General features: G+C 41.6%; 1 protein-coding gene and 1 long non-coding RNA gene across 2 annotated transcripts; one reads left to right on the plus strand and one right to left on the minus strand.

Moving 5' to 3' along the window:
* The first annotated feature begins 1,953 nt into the window (after positions 1-1,953).
* Positions 1,954-12,477, plus strand: GPR65 (G protein-coupled receptor 65). Its single transcript, XM_057413302.1, has 3 exons — positions 1,954-2,112; positions 4,239-4,334; positions 10,444-12,477. The coding sequence occupies exon 3, from the start codon at positions 10,565-10,567 to the stop codon at positions 11,600-11,602; it is 1,038 nt and encodes a 345-aa protein (XP_057269285.1). The 5' UTR covers positions 1,954-2,112; positions 4,239-4,334; positions 10,444-10,564; the 3' UTR covers positions 11,603-12,477.
* Positions 2,065-21,565, minus strand: LOC130601341 (uncharacterized). The gene is made up of 3 exons (XR_008972648.1): positions 21,250-21,565; positions 14,838-15,051; positions 2,065-2,202 (listed from the first exon to the last, which is right to left on the minus strand). It is a non-coding gene; the product is annotated as an uncharacterized LOC130601341 (long non-coding RNA).
* Positions 21,566-23,672: the final 2,107 nt, after the last annotated feature.

Raw genomic sequence — 23,672 nt, forward strand, 5'->3', positions numbered from 1 at the left:
ACTTCCTCAAGGCTACAGTGAGTCAGTGACAAAGGTAGAATTATGTTCATGGTCCTAATTCACATTCATTCCAGCAGACCATACAGCTCTGCACACCTGGAAGGTTTGCAAAATCATCAGGAATTATGGGCTAATTTTGATAATATCTAAATTTAATGCATAAATTTATTCCAGGTAGAAGGCTTCAGCTGTGAAATTCAGTCTTTTATTCACTCATAGGTGCCTTAAAGTGTCAGCTTTCAAAACTCATATTTGCATCCTATGGTGTGCTGAGTGCCTTCCCTTTTCAGAAAGAAAAGGTGTAGAAAAACATTCTTAGTATCTGTCTTGGTGGAAAGAAGAGAATATTTCGGTGGGACTCTGAGGACTTTTATTCTGCATTAAGAATCCCAGCCTTACTGCTACCTTGTTTTTTACCTGTTTTACCTTTCTCTGTGATCCAAAGATAATATGATCTGGACCCTATGTAAGCCCCAGTATAGCCAACAAAATTATTGAGGACTTACTCATTGCTTCTTTTGTAGATAAAATAATTTTGCACTGTTAATATTTTTCTATTTCAGTTGTTCCTTCTTGATAGTGCATTAATCTCAGCCAACCTGAAGAACACCTTTTGTTCCGAGATGACTGATTTGAGATACTGTGCATGTCTGGATCTCAAAAAAAAAAAAACAAAACAACCAACCAAACTTGGAAAACTGTTCTGCTTGCATCAGAAATTAAATGCCTTTTCTTCAGTGAAGTATAGGAACCCACAACTGAACAGCAGAACCAGCTCAGCCGGACACTGTTCTTAGTAGGTACCATGTTACGAAAAGGCTGGTGAAAAGTGATAAATCAGGTCTTTGTACAATGACCTTTCTTTCAGTGAAAACAGAGGTTTGACAAAAATTTAATTTAGAGATTGATCTAACCAAGTGGCTTGGAAGTCTCCCTCTTACCAAACTGGAGAGGGCTATGATATCAGTTGAGGAAGGAACACAAGTATAGAGCGTTTTGATAATTCAGGCTTCATATTAAAGCGAATTAGTAGAAAAACTGGATGAGAAAGTCATGCTCTGGTTGGAAAAGAGGAACCAAATCTCTGCATCCAGTGGTAAATATTATAGAGCTGCCTGGTATTGTTCTCAAGAATGTCAGGATGTCCTATTTTAGAGCTTTTAAATTTCCTCCTCTGTTTCATTTCTCCTCTGCATCTTAATCATCAAACAGGCCAGTTTTGATATTACCCCATAGATGTAATTTCACTTTTTAAAGTGAAATTGTACCCATTTTTGTATTGAATTGTTCCAAACAGAATTAAATAAAAAAACAACAAATCAGAGCATACAATAAATTACTATCACATAGTGAAAAGAGAAAGTGTGCTTATGTAAAAACTTTCCAGCTGTTTAACTGAATAAAATTATCTGTTAAAAGAATCACTCCTGTGCAAGCTGCATCCAACCTCAGATTCAGTTCATATAAAAATATATAAATATGCAACTTATTGCAGTGTATAAATTCTGTTATCTTTGTTAACTAGAACTGTTCACAAACTTCCTCCCCTCAGTAGGCAAACAAACAAAAAAAAATAATACAAATTCTGAAAATAATTAATTCTTCTTGTACGACCTCCTAAAGTCACTGTGGGGTATTTTTGTGGACTCTTCTTTGGTGGAGTCTTAGATGTTTCTGTGATAAATTTGTTGGGAAAGGCAAGTGACAAGCCCTTCAGTCAAGAAAAAGACCCTATGTTTTGAACATTAATAAGAGGTTTGTAATATACTCCACTTACATAATTAGGCAATATTTTCAATAAAACTTTGATCAACTTACTGAAAGTATTCCTAGATTTACCAAGGTTGCTACATCCTTTGTGGATACTTCTGCACAACTATGTTGCTTTTTTTTTCCCATGGGTAAGTTAACAAGATATTTAAAAATGAAAAAAAAAAAAAAAAGAGGAAAAAAATAATTAAGAGACATGTGAGCTGTTGCCTCATTGGTGTATTCAAGAGCAGCTTCCTGTTGCTTTATCTGATGAAACAGTTCTCTTTTCAGAAGCAGACATGGGTTACGCTACCGATGGCATCACAGTGATTCTGCTCCATGGGTGAAACGTCTGCTTAGGTAAGTCTTCAAAATCCAAGAAGTCAGATACAGATGTTATTTCCTGGTAGAGGTTTTGGCCTGGCTCTCTGTTAGTGTGATGTTGACATCCTGCAACAAAAAGAAGGGACACAAAAGGGACTGAACAGATTGCTTTGGGAGGAGTATTTCACTCCCAGCACAAGCAAAACATGAGACAAATGGCAAATGGCATCAAACGACTGAATTAGGAAATACATGCCAGCTTGATTTATTGTTGTAATGGTATTGCCATGATCAGAATACTTGTTGCTTAGGAGAGGGGAAAGGATGGAGAAAGGCAGTATTTGGGAGTGAGTTTTCAGTATTCTGAATTGTCCTGTCTTCACTGCAAAAAAATGCCGCAAGCCCCACAGGTGATTCCAGTAGCCCTTCTGTTACTGTTCTTTCGTATTTTATGGCACTAATAAGATACTCAGCACTATTTATATGAATATACACAATGCTTAAAACTTAGCAGAAATATAAGCTATGCTAAAAAAGTAGCTTCTTAGAATACCAAGTGGCATGAAAATATTTTGTACAGCATCTTTCTGTATACAGATATGAAAACATGATGCACATAAGCATATAGCAAAATATTACTTGCCTACATCCTAACAAAACATAGCTTTTATTTTTCTATTTGCTCATTTTAACAGAATTTTTATGCTGTATGAAACAGTCATAGAACCATAGAATCATAGTTAGGGTTGGAAAGGACCTTAAGATCATCTAAAGGGGTCCATAAAGTCTATCTCAAAGCTAAAGACTGAGAGCTCTTTTAGACCTGTTGAAGTCTCTACAGAATCTTATGGAGACATTTGAGTGAAATTTAGTGTTGCATGAGAAAGCAAATGCATTTAGTATTGCATTTTAAGCAAATCGTCCATGTTACAGGAAGGCATGTATCAGATCTCCCAAACTGTGAAGCTTTTCAGAACTGAGTTTTGAGATCTGCTCATGAAGAAAAAAGATCCAGCTGTGAAAGGTCCTTGTGCTTGAGGAAATCAGCTTGGCACTATAACTTTTTTGAGAGCACAAAGCAATATCTACTTTGTTGAGATTGCTTTGAGAGAAAAAATAAATTAAGAAAACCATATGCCCTTCCATCTCATGGCTGATATACAGTAGCACCAGTACAGCAGCTACTGCTCTAGTTCACACAGCATTTTTTTCTTCCCCTGAAGCTTACCTAAAAAGCAAAGTACCTGCAAAAACTTAGCACATTATAATGAGTATTGCTTACAGCAATTTGCCCTTTGATGAACTTGAATTTGAAATAAAGGGTGAAATGTTGCAGATGTTTCCAAAATTGCTGGTGTTTATTAGCTTATAAAAGATTGTTTATTTTTTTTAGTGTCTAATCTTTTCTGTTAATAACACAAAATTGTTGCAGTCTTCTGTCTGTTCCAGTTCCCCAAGCTATAGTAGACTTCTGTATTCAGAATTATCTGAAAAATAAAAAGACTCTTCCATTCTTCCCTTAGAAAGTTGTTTAGAGATAAGAATATGGAATATTATTTTGTATTTGTGTTTATGAAAGTACAACTTTATACTTACACTGTTACATACAAAATGTCATAAATGCAAAGACCGCACGAAGCTCTCTTTGAATCTGAAAAAGATACTGTAGGAATGCATCAATACAAATATAGTATGTAATGAGTACTTGCCTCCAAAAACTTTCCCAAGGTTCCTTTGCAGGCTTGTTTGCATACATTACTCAAAGCATAGCATTTGCTAGTCCATTTCTCTGAATTTTTTGTCTGACTGACTTTTGTCAGAGTTCTTGTACAGCAGGTGTTCTGTGGCAAAATGACAGGGACAATGATAATCATTGAATAATGTGGCTAAAAGAAAATATTGCTGTTGTTTGGTTGGGTTTGTTGGTGTTTTGTTTTGTTTCATGTGAAACAAATCTGATCCTAAAACCTATAAAATAAGTAACAAGTCTACAGAATTAGTCATAGTGAGTTTGGTACATGAAAGTCAAACCATTATATTACATATCAATAAACAGAAATTCCTCGATAGTTTTTTTAGAAAAAATCCATTAAAAAATAAATCAATAAAAAATAAATCCATTTAAAAATCAGTGGTAAAAATTATCAAACATTGTGTTTTAGGAAAGCTGTAAGCCAATAACATCCTCCTGGGCAAAACCAGCAGGTATGCTCAGCAGCTGAGAGAAAACCTGGTAATGCTTCAAATGTTGCATTCAGGTAAGACAAATCATTTTGCATTGCAGTCATCATATTTCAGTTGTAATTATAAAAGAAAACCTAAGCAAAGAGGTATGAGACAGACCACTTTCCCCTAGTAACTGTAATGAGATGTGTCGTAATTGGGGCAGAACAGTGCTTTCTGCTTTTATATTTCTGTGCAAGAAACTGCTGCATGCTCTGTGGTATAATTCATTTGCTGGTTCTTTAACACACTTCAGTATAGGTCACTGATACGTGCCAGTATGACACACTTCTTGTTACTATTATCATTGAAAGCATGTCGTCATATAAGTAGCATCCATATGTCATCAACGCTGGGACATTACCTGGGGGATTTCAGACAGCCTCCAGGGCTTCATTCCTAGACACTGTTGATGATACTGGTTAAAGATAAAATTAAAGCCACTGGCTACAGTGACCTGTGAAAAATGGACAGAAAAAAATTGCCGAGGTGGCAAATTCCATGTGGTCTCAACTCTGAATCCCATCTTCAGCATCCTGGCCTGCCATTAGCTGATTATATCTTAAGACACTGGTTCCTTAATGCAGATGGCAACAGACCAAAGCAAAGTCTTGTCTCAAAAAAAAAGGGGATTTATTCAGACAAGTCCAATATGAGGACAAGTTTGCACCTTACGATCAGTAAGATCAACAGACACAACTTCTAGAAGCAATGAGGTAAAAAGAGAAAGCTGAAGGAAAAATATGGGTGTTATCAAGAAATTGGCATGCTGGGCTGTGAGTACAAATGAAAGAGCTGGTAAAGCTAACTGTGAGAGAAGCAATTGTGAGTAACATGGAGACAAGTTGGGATCTTATAAGGATGATGAGTCTGTAATGTAACAACTCGACTAACAATGGAGAAAGAGGTTGTGGGGGAGGGAGAAGGAATTCCAGTTTCTCAGTCACACGACTAGTAGACACTGCCTCATACATTTGCTACATTACACACATGCTTCTGAAGGCATGTTTCCCTCTTAGACACGAAGAGACCTGTCATAGGAAAAGAGATGCTAAAATGTGATTAGAAGAAGAGGTAGGTATTCTATCTTTTACTCATCTGGTCAGTCTGCATATGTTTGCTTTGCTTTTGGTGAGAAGTGGGTCAGCAAAACCCTGGGATCCAATTTGTAGAGCTAGATTTTTGATTCATGATACTTATCTATACTGGTAAGCTTACAATGCCCTATTTACTGTGTGGTTTTACTAAACCACACTGAAAAGCAGACATCTGGAGTTTTAACTAGTTATCATGTAAGTAAAGCTGGCCAGTGGACCAGATTGGCAAGTCCTTCTCAAGAATTTTCCCTGTCTTTCAAGCATGTGAATGTATTTAGCTGTAACTGTGAAAAGTTAGCCAACTTGATCAAATAAAGCAGTGGCTGGTAACATTAAATATGTGCTTTCTGACTAGTTCTGTCATTGCTCCTTTTTTTCTGAATGCACAGTGAAGTGTTTTTTTTTCTGGAAAAGGGATCCATATAATAATCTTTCAACAGAGGCAATAAACCTATTTGGGTTTCTCTGATAAACACACAGACCTACACACACGCATACACACATGCATCAAACCAATAATAGGCAGAATTAATTTGCCTGCTACATGGGAAGATCCCTGCACCCAAGTTTTCTTCAGCCTGTGCTGTTTCCTATGTGGGAACACTTGTAGGTAGTGCTGTCTTGCAACCTACTTGTTCTGCCACTTTTTCACCTGCTCTGCTGGCAGTCTAGGTTCAAACCACAGGTAAGTTATCACAGGCAGTCTCTGAAGTAGTATTTTTGTCAGTAGAACTGAACTACAACAAATGTTCCCCATTCTCGAATTCCCTTAACAGTTAGATCTTTGGAGAGCAGAATTACTGAGCGTCAGAGCTGTGATACAATCAGTGGGTACCAGCTGTCTCATAGTTATGGTTGTTGTCCTGGGTTCAGCAGTAGCAGTCATGTTTCTCCTTCTTGGTAGCTGGTGAAGTGCAGTGTTTTGACTTTCGGCCTGGGAACAGAACTGATAGCGATGTTTTGGTTTGGCCAAGGACTTTGTGAGCCTCATGCTCTGCCAGGGAGGAGGGGAAGCCAGGAGGAAGCAGAGACAGGACACCTGACCCAAACTGACCAAAGAGGTATTCCATACCACAGCACGTCATGCCCAGGATGTAACTGGGAGTTAGCTAGAAGGGCTGGGAGACTGCAGGGTTGGAGGAGGTATGGGTCAGAGCTTGGTCGGGCTGGGGGGGTGAGTTATCGGTTGGCTGGTGGTGAGGTGTTGTATTCTCTTCCCTTGTTATTTCCTTTATCATTGTTATTATTGGTGGTAGCAGTAGTGATCTGTGTTATACCTTAGTTACTAAACTGTTCTTATCTGTGTTATACCTTAGTTACTAAACTGTTCTTATCTCAACCTGGGGGAGTTGCATTCTTTTTGACTCTCCCCTCCGTCCCTCTGGGAGCAGGGGGAGGGCAAGAAGGGGGGGAAGTGAGTGAACGAGTTACCTGACGGGGTTTAAACCACTACAGTTTTGGCGCCCAACGTGGGGCACGAGGGGTTGAGATAACGACAGATTTGACTGGACTAATAGTCACTCGTCACAATGCTGATTTATTGGCTCTCAGAGTTGTTCTCGTTGATATCACAGCTTCAGACCGTTGTAACTTACTTAGAGCCGGTATTTGCTGTGTTAGTGTTTATCAAGTGTGGGGCCTGGGCTAAGGTTCTTGTCTCACTGTGCTTTATGGCAATGGCTTGTAATACGGGCGGGCTCCAGCAGCAGGGCGGGACGGACGTGGCCGTGGACTTGTACCTGGCCGTCCGGCTGCTCTTCACCGTCCTGGCCCTCAGCCTCGCCTCCGTCTTGGTGAGGCTGCGGGGAGCCGAGGGGGAGCGGCCCCGGGAGCCGGCGGCTGCTGAAGCAGCCCGGGAGAGCGGCCCCGGGGACCAAGCGGCGGCGGGAGCGGGGCCGGAGGCCGCGAGGGGACGGCTGCTGGTGGAGGAGGTCGGGGCGGTCGAGGAGAGGAGGGAAGCGGCTGCCGAGCAGCGGGAGAAGGCGGCGGAGGAGCCGAGCCCCGCGGAGGTGCCGAGCCCCGCGGCCGAGCCCAGCCCCGCGACGGCCGAGAGCATTTCCCGGAAGCCGCCCGCCGAGCCTCAGGAGGATGCAGGAGACCAGGCAGCATTTCCCAGCAAGGCAGAGGAGGAGGAGCTCGACTCAGGAAAAGAGAAGCCGGTGGTGGGAGAGCCGGCAAGCACAGCAGCTACACCAGCCCCAGTGACAAGTACAGCAGCATCAACTGAGAGTTCTGAAGGTTTTGAATGGCCTTTGGGTATCCTTGGGACCTGCCTGCTGATCGTGATGGGGATCAGCACGTTGGCACACACACAGAATGTGTTCTACCCACCACCATTTTGTCTGATCTCAGAAGTTAAGCAGAGTCAGGTTTGGGTCTTGTCTGGGATTAGATGACGATATAGGGGGACCAAGAGGTTTTCTCCAAGGCTGGACAGTCATGAGTGGCAGGGTGTGTGGGACAGTATGGGCAAGTATCTAGTCCACTGGGCCCCTCCAGTGCTTTGGAAGCATCGGAGATGGAAGGCAGCTGTATGGAGTCCCCAGCAACAAGCTGCAGAAACTGCTGAAGGGGACAGTGAATTATTTTGAGCCTTGTGGGCCCATGGCACTTCAGGCCATCAGAGCAGAAATGCAACATAGAGATGGACTCATGATCGAGGGGTGGACTTAGCAATGGACACTATTGCCCAGGTTATTCACAAGTGTGAACACTGCACACAGTCTCTCCTGCTCTGGAAGACTGTTACAAGAGAGGGAGCCTGGCATCATGGACCAGGTGGACACAGCAGCTTTATAGCTGCTGGTCCATGCACTTAGATAAGAGCGATGGTATATTGAAAATGTGGGATCTGAGCATGACGTGAATGGTATGGAATAAGGGGTGGATAATGTCCTGGGTTCAGCAGTAGCAGTCATGTTTCTCCTTCTTGGTAGCTGGTGCAGTGCAGTGTTTTGACTTTCGGCCTGGGAACAGAGCTGATAGCGATGTTTTGGTTTGGCCAAGGACTTTGTGAGCCTCATGCTCTGCCAGGGAGGAGGGGAAGCCAGGAGGAAGCAGAGACAGGACACCTGACCCAAACTGACCAAAGAGGTATTCCATACCACAGCACGTCATGCCCAGGATGTAACTGGGAGTTAGCCAGAAGGGCTGGGAGACTGCAGGGTTGGAGGAGGTATGGGTTGGTGCTTGGTTGGGCCTGGGGGGTGAGTTATCGATTGGCTGGTGCTGAGGTGTTGTATTCTCTTCCCTTGTTATTTCCTTTATCATTGTTATTATTGGTGGTAGCAGTAGTGATCTGTGTTATACCTTAGTTACTAAACTGTTCTTATCTCAACCTGGGGGAGTTGCATTCTTTTTGACTCTCCCCTCCGTCCCTCTGGGAGCAGGGGGAGGGCAAGAAGCGGGGGAAGTGAGTGAACAAGTTACCTGACTGGGTTTAAACCACGACAGTTGTACACCCTTTCTTTTTTAAAGGTCGGCTTTGTTGACTGCTTCTAAGGCTAATGCACACAATTCCTCCAGCCCCACTGCTTTAGTCAGGGCTGCCATTCAACTGATATTTACATGTTGAAACTCTCAACACCACAGCTCTGGCAGTGGCTCAGATAACCTTAATTGCTGATGGTTTGGTAAACTCATACGTGGCAACTGCCATTTTTACAGGAAAGAAGTGTAAATGAAAAATTGCACTCAGAAGGTCTCCACCTCATATGAGCCTGAGTGACACACCAACGGATTCTCCTCTGCATGCAGGAACCCAGTAGCTTGACAGGTTTCACTTGAGGGTTTCTGGAACATGGAGTAAGCTTTGCTAGAATAGCACAGTTGATGGCAAGTTCTTGGGGGATCACATACAAAGGAGGAGGGGAGCAGGGAAGCATGAGGATGCAACAAGATAAGAGAGGGATTTGCACACAAGCCACACGTTCTCTGAGCAGATCCCAACATCTAGTGGTACCTGAATCTGTGTCATTCTATCCTTGTCTCTGCATTGACTTACAGGGGAAGATGTTGGGGAGAGGGACCTGGGGGTCCTAGTGGACGACAGGATGACCATGAGCCAACACTCTGCCCTTGTGGCTAAGAAGGCCAATGGCATCCTGGGGTGTATTAGAAGGGGGGTCGAGAGAGGTCCTCCTTCCCCTCTACTCTGCCCTGGTGAGACCGCATCTGGAATATTGTGTCCAGTTCTGGGCCCCTCAGTTCAAGAAGGACAGGGAGCTGCTAGAGAGAGTCCAGCGCAGGGCAACGAAGATGATTCAGGGAGTGGAGCATCTCCCTTATGAGGAAAGACTGAGGGAGCTGGGTCTCTATAGTTTGGAGAAGAGGAGACTGAGGGGTGACCTTATTAGTGTATATAAATATATAAAGGGGGAGTGTCACGAGGATGGAGGCAGGCTCTACTCAGTGGCAAACAATGATAGGACAAGGGGTAATGGGTACAAACTGGAACACGAGAGCTTCCACTTAAACTTGAGAAGAAACTTCTTCTCGGTGAGGGTGACGGAACACTGGAACAGGCTGCCCAGGGAGGTTGTGGAGTCTCCTTCCCTGGAGACATTCAAAACCCACCTGGACACGTTCCTGTGTAACATTATCTAGGTGTTCCTGCTCCAGCAGGGGGATTGGACTAGATGATCTTTTGAGGTCCCTTCCAATCTCTAGCATACTGTGATACTGTGATGTTAGTTGGGATAAGAAATCTGCCATATTTGTTTGGCCAAAACCATGTTCTGCTCATCAGAATAGTATTTTATTTGTGGTGCACTTTTTGATCTCTTTCAACTGTCACGCAGGAGAGATCTGGAATTGCAGGACCCTACCCCTCTGGAAGTGTCTTTACTCATTCTGCTTCTGCTATAGAAGCTTGAATCTAACCTTGATCACTTTAGATATTTGGGTTCCCCTTACTATTTACTCCTAACTAGAAGTGTTTAAAAACCTCATACAACAGTTTCTTTCTTCTAAAAAAGATACCCTCCAAGAAGCCCATAAAAAAAAAAAAATTGTTGTTATAGCTGATCTTTTTCCTTTTTGGTAACAGAAGGCTGGAATCTTACCAACCAGATCCTGAAGAACTAATAGATGACCACCTGTCAGACTACAGAGGGGTTTTTATTGCATCCAGGCTGGAATTAGCCCAAAGACACTACTCAGAGTGGACAATGAACAGCACTGCTGAGTGCCATGATGATCACACCCTGGATAAGTATTTATTTCCACTTGTGTACAGTGTTGTGATGATCATCAGTATTCCTATCAACTGCATAAGCCTCTATGCGTCTTGCATTCAGGTGAGGAAGAAGAATGAGTTAGCAGTCTACATCTTCAGCCTATCCGTGGCTGACCTTTTGTACTCTCTAATTCTGCCTATGTGGATTGATTATGCCTGGAATGGAGATAACTGGAGACTCTCTGCCTTGCTTTGTCAGATTTCTGCCTTCCTTATGTATATGAATTTCTACACTGGTACTGCGTTCCTTACTTGCATCTCTGTTGACAGGTATCTGGCATTAGTTCACCCCCTGAAGCTCCAGCACTTGCGCACAAGAAGATTTTCATTGATTGTCAGCATAATTGTTTGGCTTCTGGAAAGCACCTTCAATTCAGTCATATTGGTATACAAAGAAGTGTTCCATGATCCTTGCAATTTCACTAATCATACATTATGCTATGACAAATACCCCCTGGAATGGTGGCAGGCACAGATAAATTTATTCCGGATATGCTCAGGGTACCTGCTCCCTTTGGTAGTCATTGTGTTTTGCTACCATAAAATCTACCAAGTAGTAAGGTGTAATCAAGCCACAATAGATGAAGAAAAGAAAAAAGTAAGGAAACTTATTCTAAATATCACAGTTACTTTTGTTGTTTGCTTTACTCCTTATCATGTTATGTTGTTTATTCGCAGCATCAAAGAACCTTACACCAGTGACCCACAGCTTTTGCAGTTGATGTATAAGGTTTACAGAGTCACACAGGCCTTAACAAGTTTGAATTGCATTGCTGATCCCATTCTTTACTGCTTTGTGAGTGAAACTGCACGAACAGACATACTGAATTTGCTCAGGTGTTGCTTGTGCCTACAAAAGCATGAGGGAGAGCAAGTGAAAGATCATGCCCTGTGCAGTTCTGCTATAAAGAGCAGTGAACTGATCATCTCCAGAACTTTCTGTGAAACGGAGTCTGTCAAAAATTCCTGAACAAGAAAATTTGCATGATGTAAATAGCAAAGAAAGAAAAATTCTCCCCCAGTTTCTACCTAGGAAATACTCCAAAAATCACTGACACTAATCTAAGTGAAACCAATAGCTGGAGCTGATAAGAACTTGTTATAGTGGCAATGAAATAAATGCAGCATCAACACTTATCTTTAAATCAGACCCGGTACATAAATCCATGTTGACAAGCGCACAGTCAAGATGACCATGACACACTGATAAAATTACTGAGGATCTCTCACAAAAATACTTCCTGTCACAGCTTGCTAGCTAGCCCACATGCTGGGCATACACATACTGAGCTGGAGGAAGCTAAAGTCCTCTTAACCTAGTAATTTGGTTTCAAGTTTTAGTTGAAATCTAAGCTTAGCTGGGAAGGAGTCCCAAAAGGGATTTTGTTTATTTATTTTTTTTAATCAGCACTGTGATAGAAGTGAATAAAGCACACACACATGAAAATCATTCTAATGATTGATCAAAGAGCATACAGAGGTAGGATGGTAAATGTTCTCTCTAATGTCATGCTGTTATTTATGCTGCTATGGTGGTTCCTGTGTTTCAGTAATGACTTGAGTTCTCCTTCAGCATACCCCTGAGATTAGCCATTTCTTAAAATTGTTTACCTCATGCGGACAGGTAGTTACCTGCTCTTAAGCTTTTCAGCTTCTGTTTTCTTTGGAAAATATATGTTCTAATGTATAACCATATGTCATGTAGTTTCATTACAATATCAATACCAAGTTTCAGACAGTTGAGTATTCATTACTTCAAGTTCCTATATAGAACCAAATTTTAGACACCAGTCTCTTAACTCAGATTAAATTTTTGCCAATATATTCAGGAAGGAAAGAGAAAGATTGAAAAGATTGAAGAGAAAGACTGAAAAGTTTCACATCTACACAACATAAAGGATCAGTCTTTAACCTTGCTTATTATGACTGAAATCTAGAATGTGATTATGTTTATAGAGTCAGTAGATCAAGAAGGTTTATATCCATTTGCATAACTGTACATGGAAGCCTTGGCTGGACATTCCTGGGCTTTCAGTCTGCCAGTTCTGAAAAATCAGACACAAACCAACAAGCAGTACTGACAAACCAGCAAAGCACATGAATGTACCAACAAACATTAAGAGTGCGGCTAAAGTACCCACATTTTTAAAAGTTTGAAGTTGGCACAAATAAAAGTACAGCTGTCAATTCAGGGGCCTGTTAGTTGCACAGGCCCCTGCAACTGCTGTGGGGTTCCCTGGTAGCAGCAGGCACTGAACCCTCTGAAAAGAGTTAAAATACCATGGAAAGTCTGCTTTCTCTCTTCTCACAACCTTTTCACTTTTGTTCAGCTGCCAGGAAGAATGTTTGGTTATGGCGGTTGCCCATTTTCATAGGGAAATTTTTTTTTCTTAAAAAAGGCCTCCTGTAGCAAGTCCATGTAGCTGAAAGAGTGTGAGGATTTTGACAAGCACTTTTTTCAGTACACTTCTAGGTCTGACATTATACTTGGAGGCTAAGCATAAGGTGGTTACAAGCAATATGGAAATTCTTATGAGAAGATCCCTCTGTGTGTAAATCATAAATTTCTCTATTACAAAGAGCCACTTTCATTGTTTTCATGAGTTCATGTTTGTATCTATTTATACTTTTGATTAATTTCACATTCTGCAAAGGGACCTTGAGAGGCTGAGGAGGTTGGGCTTGTTCAGCCTGGAGAAGACTTTGTGGACCTAGTGGCAGCCTTGCAATACCTGCAGGGAGGGTATTGAGAAGAAGGAACCAATCTTTTCAGAAGAGTGCATAGCAGGAGGACAATAAATCATGTGCGTAACTTGAGGCAAGAAGGGTAAGAGTTGATATAAGGAAAAACTTTTGAACTACAGTGACTGACAAGCAGTGGAGCAGGTTGCACCATGATGTTCTACATGCTCCATCCTGACAGATTTTCTAGACTGAGCTGAACAAAGCCCTGAGCAACACAGTCTGACCTCATAGCTGACCTTCTTTGAGCACAAGGTTGGACTACAGACTTCCTGAAGTGCCCTCCAGCATGAATTGTCATCTGATCCTATGAACTGTGTATATCAGTATTCTGGCTGTTGATGCATCTCTAAAAAACTATGTTCCCTTCTTTTCTTTGTTTCCATTTGCTGGATTTTGTTTTGATGTGAGGGTTTTTTTTTCCTGTAATACTTTCTTATATGTTATGAAGGAAAAAGTATGCAAGCAGCAGTGCAAGTTACTTCACCACAGATTTCCTGTGCTTATTATATATGTATTTTGCAACACAGTGGGAAATTTCACTGCAGCACTCTAAAAAAAAAAAAAAAAAAAAGCAGAACCAAGCTTCACTGTAACTCCATGGAAAAAATAACTCAGTGGTTCATTTCTAGACCTTCCAGAAGCCAAAAAGGTTGGAAAGCTAATTCTATTGAGGCTTTTTATTTATTTTGAATAAAGAATAATGCAAACTAAAACTAAGTAACAAAACTGAGCCAATTTTTGTCTTCTCTGCAAGGGACAGGGAGCCAGGCAGGCTGGGCAACACCCTGAGAAGCCACAGAGTCGCACAGCGCACAGAGCAGATCTGTCCATGGTAACCAGCATTGGCCAACAGCTCTATAGTCACCAGGCAAATCTGTAATAACAAGGCAGGTCTGAGGTCAATCTGGGAGGACATGTCAGGAAGGCATGGTCAGGATCAGCAGAGCACAAGGCTGGTCTTGGCTGTGAGCCATGTGAGCCCTGATATCTGCACAGGCAGCTAAACCCTAAAGAGGCAGAAGAGACCACAGACTCTGTGGTAAACATAGGGCACTCACCCTGTGAAAAGAGCTTAATTTCCACAAAATTTATACGTTTTAATATTCCACGAATGCTTGTGAAAGCCATAGCTTGGACCAGTTTACTTCAGTCTGTGTGGATATTTTTCATAGCATCATTTCCTTTAGTACCTCCCTGCATTGCTGAAAATTCACATCAAGGTAAAGGAAGATGATGATAATGAAGGCCTATAGGCTGGGCTTCCTGAAAAACCTCAGGTAAGTTCAGGGTACTGTCACTTTATGATAACAAAATGTAGGTACCTAATCGCTTAGATTGTTCTGAGATGTTCTGAAGTGTTCAAATCATAGTCCTCTGGAGAAAAGAGGAAACTTAGATGTAAAGACTATAGTGTCCTATATTTCAATCATTTGTGTGTTTACCTCTTTATTCTTACATACCTAATAATGTACACTTTTTTCAGTCCCTCTCCGAATTTGTTTGTTCCAGCTGGACCAAAACATCCTGCCATGTTAAAAAGAACATCTGTATTCTTTTTAACTTTTCAGGTTACCAGACAGGCACTTTTCACTATACAGAAATGGCTTCATCCAGGCTCCAGTCCACAATGTGTAATATTGGTTTTGAATGTTCCACTTAGAATTCCTGATGGCTCTGCAGGGAAAAAAACAGGTGCAAATCCACAGGAACACTTCCCAAAGCAAGGACTTTCCTTACAGAGACAAGTTTATAAAATCCAAATATTTCTTTATTGGCAAGAAGAAATGCATGCATTTAAATTCCACTTTTCTCACAGACAATGCCTAAAAGCATTGATGTATGTATGCCTTTGGTGAGTCACTGTATTTCCTATCCTCAGTTCCTGATCTATACAATAAGAATATGGATAATTAAAAGGGCTGTGATGGTGATTTAGTTAATATCCACAGCATATGAAATGTCAGTGCCAAATTGTATTGTTGTCAGCATAATAAAGGAGAGGTTAATTTATGTCAATAATTCCCTTAAAGCAGAATCCATCTGCCATAAATGCAGCAGAGCTATAGCTTAGCTTGTAAGTTGGGAGTTTTTCAGTGAACAGTGATGACCTAGCAGGTGGAATTTCAGACTTCATTTAATATGTCTTTCCCAGAATCTTAGCCACAACCTGCATCAGTGCCATCATGATGCATATCATTATTCTTTTCTGATGTAGCTACATATCAGCTTTGCTTTTTTAATGTCATTGGGGTCATGACTCACATGGTTGTAGGCTGACAGAGACTCTTGCCTACCCTTTTCCTTTTTTTGAGTCTCTAACACTTCTAACTTCAGAGCCCCTAAGATGAAGGGAAGTGTGAATTTGAGTTATATTCCACTTCCTGTTTCCATTCACAGAGAATGACGCTACTAAAATTATTCTGGTAAGTATAGTGACAATATAATAGCGACAATTTAATACCAGTAAAGGGAGCATAAGGGCATATTTTAGACACTCATATTACTTAAGAGTTTCATCACTGTCATCATCAGTCTAGATCTCTATTCTAAGGTGGTAAAGGAACAAACTGTTCATTTTTTCCCATGCCTCCACACAGCACAGTGAGAACATGGGTAGGTTAGGGCACTTGGGACCAGCACTGCTGCACCTGCAGGCCAGTGCTGCCAATTGCCAGGGCATGAGACAGCAGCTCTTCATGGTCCCAGAGCCCAGCGAGATGGCAGCTTGCCCCCACCTAAAGCTGTCTGTTCCACTGCACCTGCAGGGACCCCAGCGGCACTGATCCAAGGCAGCATCTGAGAAGTGATGCTCTGGTGCTTATAAGGGGAAAGAGAATGAAACACCTTGTGCATCACATAAAGGTTTTTCTTTTACTGCTGCACCACAATGGCCATGTTACGGATAAACTGCAAAGCCTAAGCTGGCATAGAGAATTTTTGGCTGCTCAGCAATGAATTTAAAGTAACCAACCTTGTAATATCCTAGAAAGCAATAAAGTCTGTTCTGGACTAGGGCCTTAGGAAACAAACTAAAAACAACCAAAAAAAAAAACAAAACAACCCAAACAGAAAACAGAAAAGGGTGTATCAAATGAAATGTAAAGCCTGATCCAGGTGAATTTCAAAGACACTGCCTAAGACACCATGAGATCCTCTTCTGTGCCAACACAAAGGCACTGACAGCAGGGTATATCACCTACAGTCTCTATCCAGCCTGTGTACAGCAGAGCAAGAATGCATGTCCCATAGCATCTCTCACTGAACATCAGAGTGTACACGTATATCCTAATCACATCACTGATGGGGAATGGGAATGCTAAAACAGTGGAGGTGGGAAAATAGGTCCATTCCTTTTTTGTTCTGTTTCTAAAATTAACTTTGACTATTTTTGTGACTATGTGGCACATTGCTTTTCAGATGAGATACTGGAGTTAATTTACCATAGACAATAACTTTCACAAGCTTTTCCCAAGAGCTGGTCCTAATATCACCAAATCTGTGCTGTATTCCTTCCCAGCTGAAGCTTTGATTTTGATTTCTTGTGGAAACTCAACCTTACTTGTCATTTCTCACTGTTTAAATGCTTCTTCCCTTTTAACATCAGATGTGCAAAGTAATGTCTGCTTTTCCAACCCCAAATGAAGAACTACACCCAGGAGCAACCTTGCTTCAAATTTCTTTGTGTCTTGATCCCAGCCCTATCTTAGAATTATACTGTGCTACTGGAAAAAATTGTTGCCTCAGTTGCCTTCATCTGATAGCTGGTACTGTAGCAGATGTTATGGCAAGTACTAAATCCAGAAAGCTACAGTTAAAGGGGAGGTTCATAAATTGTCTTCTGTTTCACATACTTAATTACACACGTGAGGAAACGCTGTAAGGAAAATGCAGTTAGTTCATCCTGTAAATGCAGCATGGGCAGAATCCCTCAGGCTCACATCCTTAAATGGAATGAACTGATGAGACTGAGGCATGACTGATGAGATTGTCTCTTCTGGGTTGCGGAAATTAGCAGCTTCATTCCAGTGGACACAAGGTAGGGCTGGAAAAGACAGCTCCGGTGAAAATGCATCCTCCCCTTGTGTTTCCCTGAACAGACTACTTCTGGATGCCTGATGAAAAACTGAGACAAAGCAGTCCACCTCAGGTCACAGCAGGCTCCACAGCTATTACAGTCTCTTCCATTTCAGCTTTCCACAGTCCATCCAGACACACAACAGATGATTACTAGATGTGAGAGTGTGCAGTCAGTGGCCTCAGGACACAGCTCTTTTCCATTGTTTTCCCTTCCCTTGACACCTCATTGTTCCTATTAGTATCCTAGTTTGAGCTACCAGATCTCAAGCATGACACCTCTAGGGTCTCACAAAGTGGGCTGGCTTATGGCAACTCACCTTCTGAGGTATCATCTTTTCACATTAGGAGATCCAGGGACTGCTGAGTGAGAAAAAACGTAAGAAGCTGTGACTCTTAGAGGGCAAGAGGGCAAGAGAAACTCTGTTCCAAATGAAGCAATTCCTGAGATTCTCAGAATGAGGGAATGAGCACATGGCTTCACCCATCATCTTGCTTATCCTCATGGACTGCAACACAATGAATAATCCTCAGCAAAGTTTGCTGCTGCTTCTGACGGTACAGTGCAGCAAAAAACCCTCAAAAAACCAACAGAAAAAGTCAAACTCAGTGACTGCTGAGACATTCATGGTAACCCCATGCAGGCAGAAGTGAGCTCTCCTTGGCATGCAGAGAATGAGCCGTATCACTGGCAGCTTAGTTAGTGCATGTGAACTGAGATGTTGTACAGGAAAACAATATTGCATTTGCGTTTGTTACAGTTAGTGACAGAAATGTGTGAAATATAGGGTGTAATTTTTTGGACACCTGTTTTGACATGACCAGTGCCAGTCTTCCTTCCCCAGCCATATGACTGTTGCTGCACAGCACAGTGTTTGAAGCCAGCCTACATATCACTATAGAATCTCATAATATAGCAGAAATAGTAAGATACTACAGAGTATTCTGAAGGCATTGCCACTGACTCAACATTTAACCTCGTATTGAAATTTCAAGCCGGTTGTAACTCCCCATGTTCTGTTTGAGCAGCACATTTCGTCACTAAGTCTAGTGTTCACACTTAGAGAGTAATTTATCTTTATGGAAAGCAAGAAATAAAGGTAGGCAGTAGCATTTAGCAGTTTAAAATTAACTCCTTTTGGAAAGGAAAAAATTCAGTCACAGAGTGGTTTTAGATCCCTGTTACATCACTTTAGATAAGCCTGGCAAATGCAGTTTTGTCATGGTATAAACCCAGTCAGGTAACCCGTTCACTCACTCCCTCCTTTCTTTCCCTCCCCCCCAGTCCCAGAGGGACGGAGAGGAGAATCGAAAAGAATGCAACTCCCATGGGTTGAGATAAGAACAGTTTAGTAACTAAGGTATAACACAAATCACTGCTGCTACCACCAATAATAACAATGATAAAGGAAATAACAAGGGAAGAGAATACAACACCTCAGCACCAGCCAACCGATAACTCACCCCCCAGGCCCAACCAAGCACCAACCCATACCTCCTCCAACCCTGCAGTCTCCCAGCCCTTCCGGCTAACTCCCAGTTATATCCTGGGCATGACGTGCTGTGGTATGGAATACCTCTTTGGTCAGTTTGGGTCAGGTGTCCTGTCTCTGCTTCCTCCTGGCTTCCCCTCCTCCCTGGCAGAGCATGAGGCTCACAAAGTCCTTGGCCAAACCAAAACATCGCTATCAGCTCTGTTCCCAGGCCGAAAGTCAAAACACTGCACTGCACCAGCTACCAAGAAGGAGAAAAATGACTGCTACTGCTGAACCCAGGACATTATCCACCCCTTATTCCATACCATTCACATCATGCTCAGATCCCACATTTTCAATATACCATCACTCTTATCTTAGTGCATGGACCAGTCCCTATAAAGCTGCTGAATCCATCTGGTCCATGATGCCAGGCTCCATCTCCTGTAGCAGTCTTCCAGAGCAGGAGAGACTGTGTGCAGTGTTCACACCTGGGCAATAGTGTCCATTGTTAAGTCCACCCCTCGATCATGAGTCCATCTCTGTGTTGCATCTCTGCTCTGATGGCCTGAAGTGCCATGGGCCCACAAGGCTCAAAATAATTCACTGTCCCCTTCAGCAGTTTCTGCAGCTTGTTGCTGGGGACTCCATACAGCTGCCTTCTATCTCCTATACTTCCAAAGCACTGGAGGGGCCCAGTGGACTAGATACTTGCCCATACTGTCCCACACACCCTGCCACTCATGACTGTTATAGTATGTTTTAAATGTCAGAATTTTTTTAATAAAATCTTCACTGTCATGTGCTATATGTTTTTTTAAAGCTTAATGTTCAGTTAACTGTAACAGGAAGCAACCCACAAAGAGTGCCAGGGTAGAAACACTGGAAAAGTGTAAAGTTCAAGAATGTTTTGGTAGGTTTGGAAAGTTTTACAGACTACAGATGCCTGTTCAATCACTCAGGTCAAGCCAAAGGAACCTGCAAAATGATTTAGCTAGAAGCCTTTGCAAAAATTGCAAACTTGGTACAGGTACGTTTATCTTTTATTTGTTGTGCATTCATTTTAATTCATTACAGACATATTACAAGTGAAATCACTTCTGTGGTTTCTAGCCAATATACAATCTACTTACTATTGACCATTCAGAGAAACCAGGACCAAGTCTGAGACCTTTTGAAGCACTACTTATGAAGGAGGCATAAGACACCCAGTACAGACTTTAAATCTGGCTCTTTACTCAATACCCCTGTAAATACACTGCAAAGACATTAAAATAAGCACCATCATGATTACAGTGAGAAGTGGTAGGAATCCCTATGCTTGGATACAAATTATTTTCTGGAAAATGCCTGCTTTCCTGTCACCTCAGCAAATTATTTTTACCTTCAGTGCATGATTTGCTCTTGCAAAGTATTATGTACTATTTTCACTCAAAGAAATGCAGCAAAATATTGCATAGAGACAATTGTCTCAATTGTGTTTACAGCAGACTTGTGTGAAATGTGTGAGCTGAGAGATTGTCTTCGCTAGATGGCGATTTTGGTCTGCCCAGACAGGCTTTATAGACGAGCAGGGAAAAAAATCCTAGCTTAGAGATGCATTTCTTATACAGAAGAAAAGGGAGTCTGGGAACAGAGCTGGCTGCTGCATCCCGAGTTCCCGTGAAGCTAGGGTGAGCTGTCGTGATCCTTTCAGCCTCTGCAAGCTGTCAGGCCATGAATCATCAAACCCAGGAGCTTGAAACAAAAAGCCTATCACCAACACCTGTATAGTTTTTTTTTCAGCCTGGATTTATTAGCAACTGATTTGTTCTTGCTTTTCTTTGTAATAACCTTTTTGCTCAATTGTGTCTCCTTTCTTCCCAGTATTTATTCCAGTATAAATATGTACATACATTCACAAGCAACAGCCATCTACACTGCTAAACAAAGCAGGCTTTTCCAGCCTCTAGCCTGATAAGCTCCCGATTCCCAAACTCATCCCACTAGCCTTTTATTCTAGTGTCCTAGCCGAGCTCTCTTCTTGGGACTGGCATGGGTTCCAGCATATCACCAGTGCTCACTCAGAGCAGCTATAAAGCTCTCCTGTGTCTGCTAAAACACCCTATTTGATATGTCACACCAGCACATGTATGACACATTTCACCAGCAGTTCAAACTCATCCTGCAATCGGTCAGCTCCTCTCCTTGGGCATTTATAGCAGATGAGTTCTCAAGGCTACAGCTCTGTTATTGTCAGCCTCCAAATCCATCAGAATATACTTTATACTGCTGAATAACAATGCTGCTGCCACCACACCCTGCAAAGACATTCATGCCTTACCTTTTTATTTCTTTGCAGACATTCCTTTCCCAGAAGTACAATAAAACATTTTCATCTGCACGCTTTCTCAATGATCAGACCTTTCGGCTCCTGCATTAGAGTCATGTTCCTCCACATCACTTCTTAAACTATGCAGTATCCAACTTCATGACCTGAGCCCTCTCAACATTCCCCCTGCCTTCTTCCCTCAGCTTTTATTGTTATGTATGATGTCACAGAGTTTGGGATATCCCCTGGGTCAGCTGGGGTTGGCTGTCCTGGCTCTGTCCACTCCTAACTCCTTGTTCATCCTCAGCCTGCTCATTGGTGGGGTGGTTTGAGAGGCAGAAAAGGCCTTGACTCTGTAAGCCCTACTCAGCAGTTACATCCCTGTGTTGTCATCACTGTTTCAGCACAAAGCCAAAACACAGCCCATACAAGCTTCTAAGAAGAAAATGACCTCTATCCCAGCCAAAACCAGAACACCAGGCCAGTTACAGTTTTAGCTGATACCACTGCTTTCTTTTCTTCTCTGTAACTGCAATTAGTATTCCTTCCTCCTTTGCTATACTCATGGTTTTCTTCTCTCTGTGTATTATGACCAGAAAGAACAACTGCACAAGATTCTTTCATTACTTCAGTGACACCTTCTCAAACCTAGAACTCAAAATACCCATTAATAGTTTTCGGAACAATTTTCATCTTCAAAGTGATTTACATGTTTCAGGAAACGGTATGGAATGAATTCAGTCCTTAGCATTTATTAGCGTTGCTCCTGTGTGGTCAGTTTTTATTCTAAGCTATATTATTCTTATGAAAAAAAAAGACATTTCAATAATGTGATTCTCAAACACAATTCCAAATGTCTGTAACTAGAACAAGGAATTAAAGCTAATAAGGAATTAAACCCTGTGCTGAGCTATAGGTACTTCTTTTTTTTACCGTCAGGACATACCTGGACACTAAAATGTAAATAATGACCTGTCATACACCATCAACTCTCATTTTGCTGGTTCAATCATATGTATTTAAATACTAAATTTAACAAAGAAATATATAAATATTATGTTGTGCAACTCTATCCAATGTGAAGCATTAGGTTGCTCTTCTTTTTACTTCTGCCTCCATTTCACCAGTCCTTGCCATCCATTCTCTTTTTTCTTTTGTCTTTTTCCCCTATTTCATTCTTCTGTATTGCTCCACCTTGCTGTCTTATATGTCCAGAAGAATATTTGTACCATAATCTCTGCTCACATCCTTACATCCTTATTACTAAATGTATGAAACCTTGTTCCACTGCACAGTACAGGGAAGTGTCATGTTGTTGGCAAAGAAAAGGTGTATGTCACTAGGTATCAGTGTTTTGGCTGGGTCAGAAAGGGAGCATTTACCATAATAACAGCCACAAGCTCTCAATCTGCTTTCATATCTAAATGAAAATGAAGACTCTTGGGCATAATGAGAAGATACTTTCAGTGGAGCAAGGCAGCTTTACCTCTATTACAAAGTTAGCCTTTGGATAGTAAAGTTTCCTGTTGCTGCCATGTGGAGCTCTGGTTCTTTCCATCAGCTCATGTCAGGCTTTTATTTCAGGAAAGCTTCCAACTTGTAAATGCTGGGTGTCACTCAGCACTCTGCTGGATGCACACTCACTGGAAAATTGCCATACTCAACCTCAGAGGGCCCCCAGGACAGATCCTTAACCTTTTAGCACCATACTGATCTCCCACACAGTGCTTTAGCTCTTGGTATCTCACTGCTAGTTCATTTTCCTCTCATATGGGAAGGATAATGAGAAGAATCTTGCTGAGCCCTTACATCATATTAACAATTATATGGGAATAAACACAGAATAACTGTAGGGTGCTATATTGCGCAGGAATAACAGCTACCTATTTAAAACAGGATGCTTTTTCCTCTGTGCAATGAAAGGCAAAGAAAAGAAAAATTACCAGAAAATGAGATGGGTTTGTGTTAGTTAAATTAAAAAAGAATATTTTCTTTGTCCTGCACCATCTACTGAGTGCAGTTTTTGTGGGCTGAGAGTCTTCCACCAGCCTTGTTGACTCAGCAGATACTGACATATAGTTCACAAGCTATTTTAAGGAAATCCATCAATGCAGTGTTAGTTAAGGTAAAAAACATTTATTAAAAGCTGGGGTACCAAATGAAGCCACGTTTTAGAAATTCAGCCATGAATCAGGCTGTGGGGACACCAGAATAAATTAATTATGCATGAGCTAAATTCACTAGCAAAACTCCTGTTAATCCTTTGAAAGCCTAATTAAGGAGTCAGTAATGGTTTTCTAATATGTGAGTATGAAATCTAACATCAAGACTCTTAAAAATAAAATTAATATCCACATTTCAGAACTTGAATTACAGTAGCAGTAATTAATAATGTCATGACTCCATCATCCCCTTTCTCCTATGGAAATGTGAAG

This window comes from Pezoporus wallicus, unplaced genomic scaffold (assembly GCF_028554395.1).
Source record: "Pezoporus wallicus isolate ANWC-B61680 ecotype Strahan unplaced genomic scaffold, APGP_CSIRO_Pwel_v1 contig_3017, whole genome shotgun sequence".
Taxonomy (NCBI): Eukaryota; Metazoa; Chordata; class Aves; order Psittaciformes; family Psittacidae; genus Pezoporus; species Pezoporus wallicus.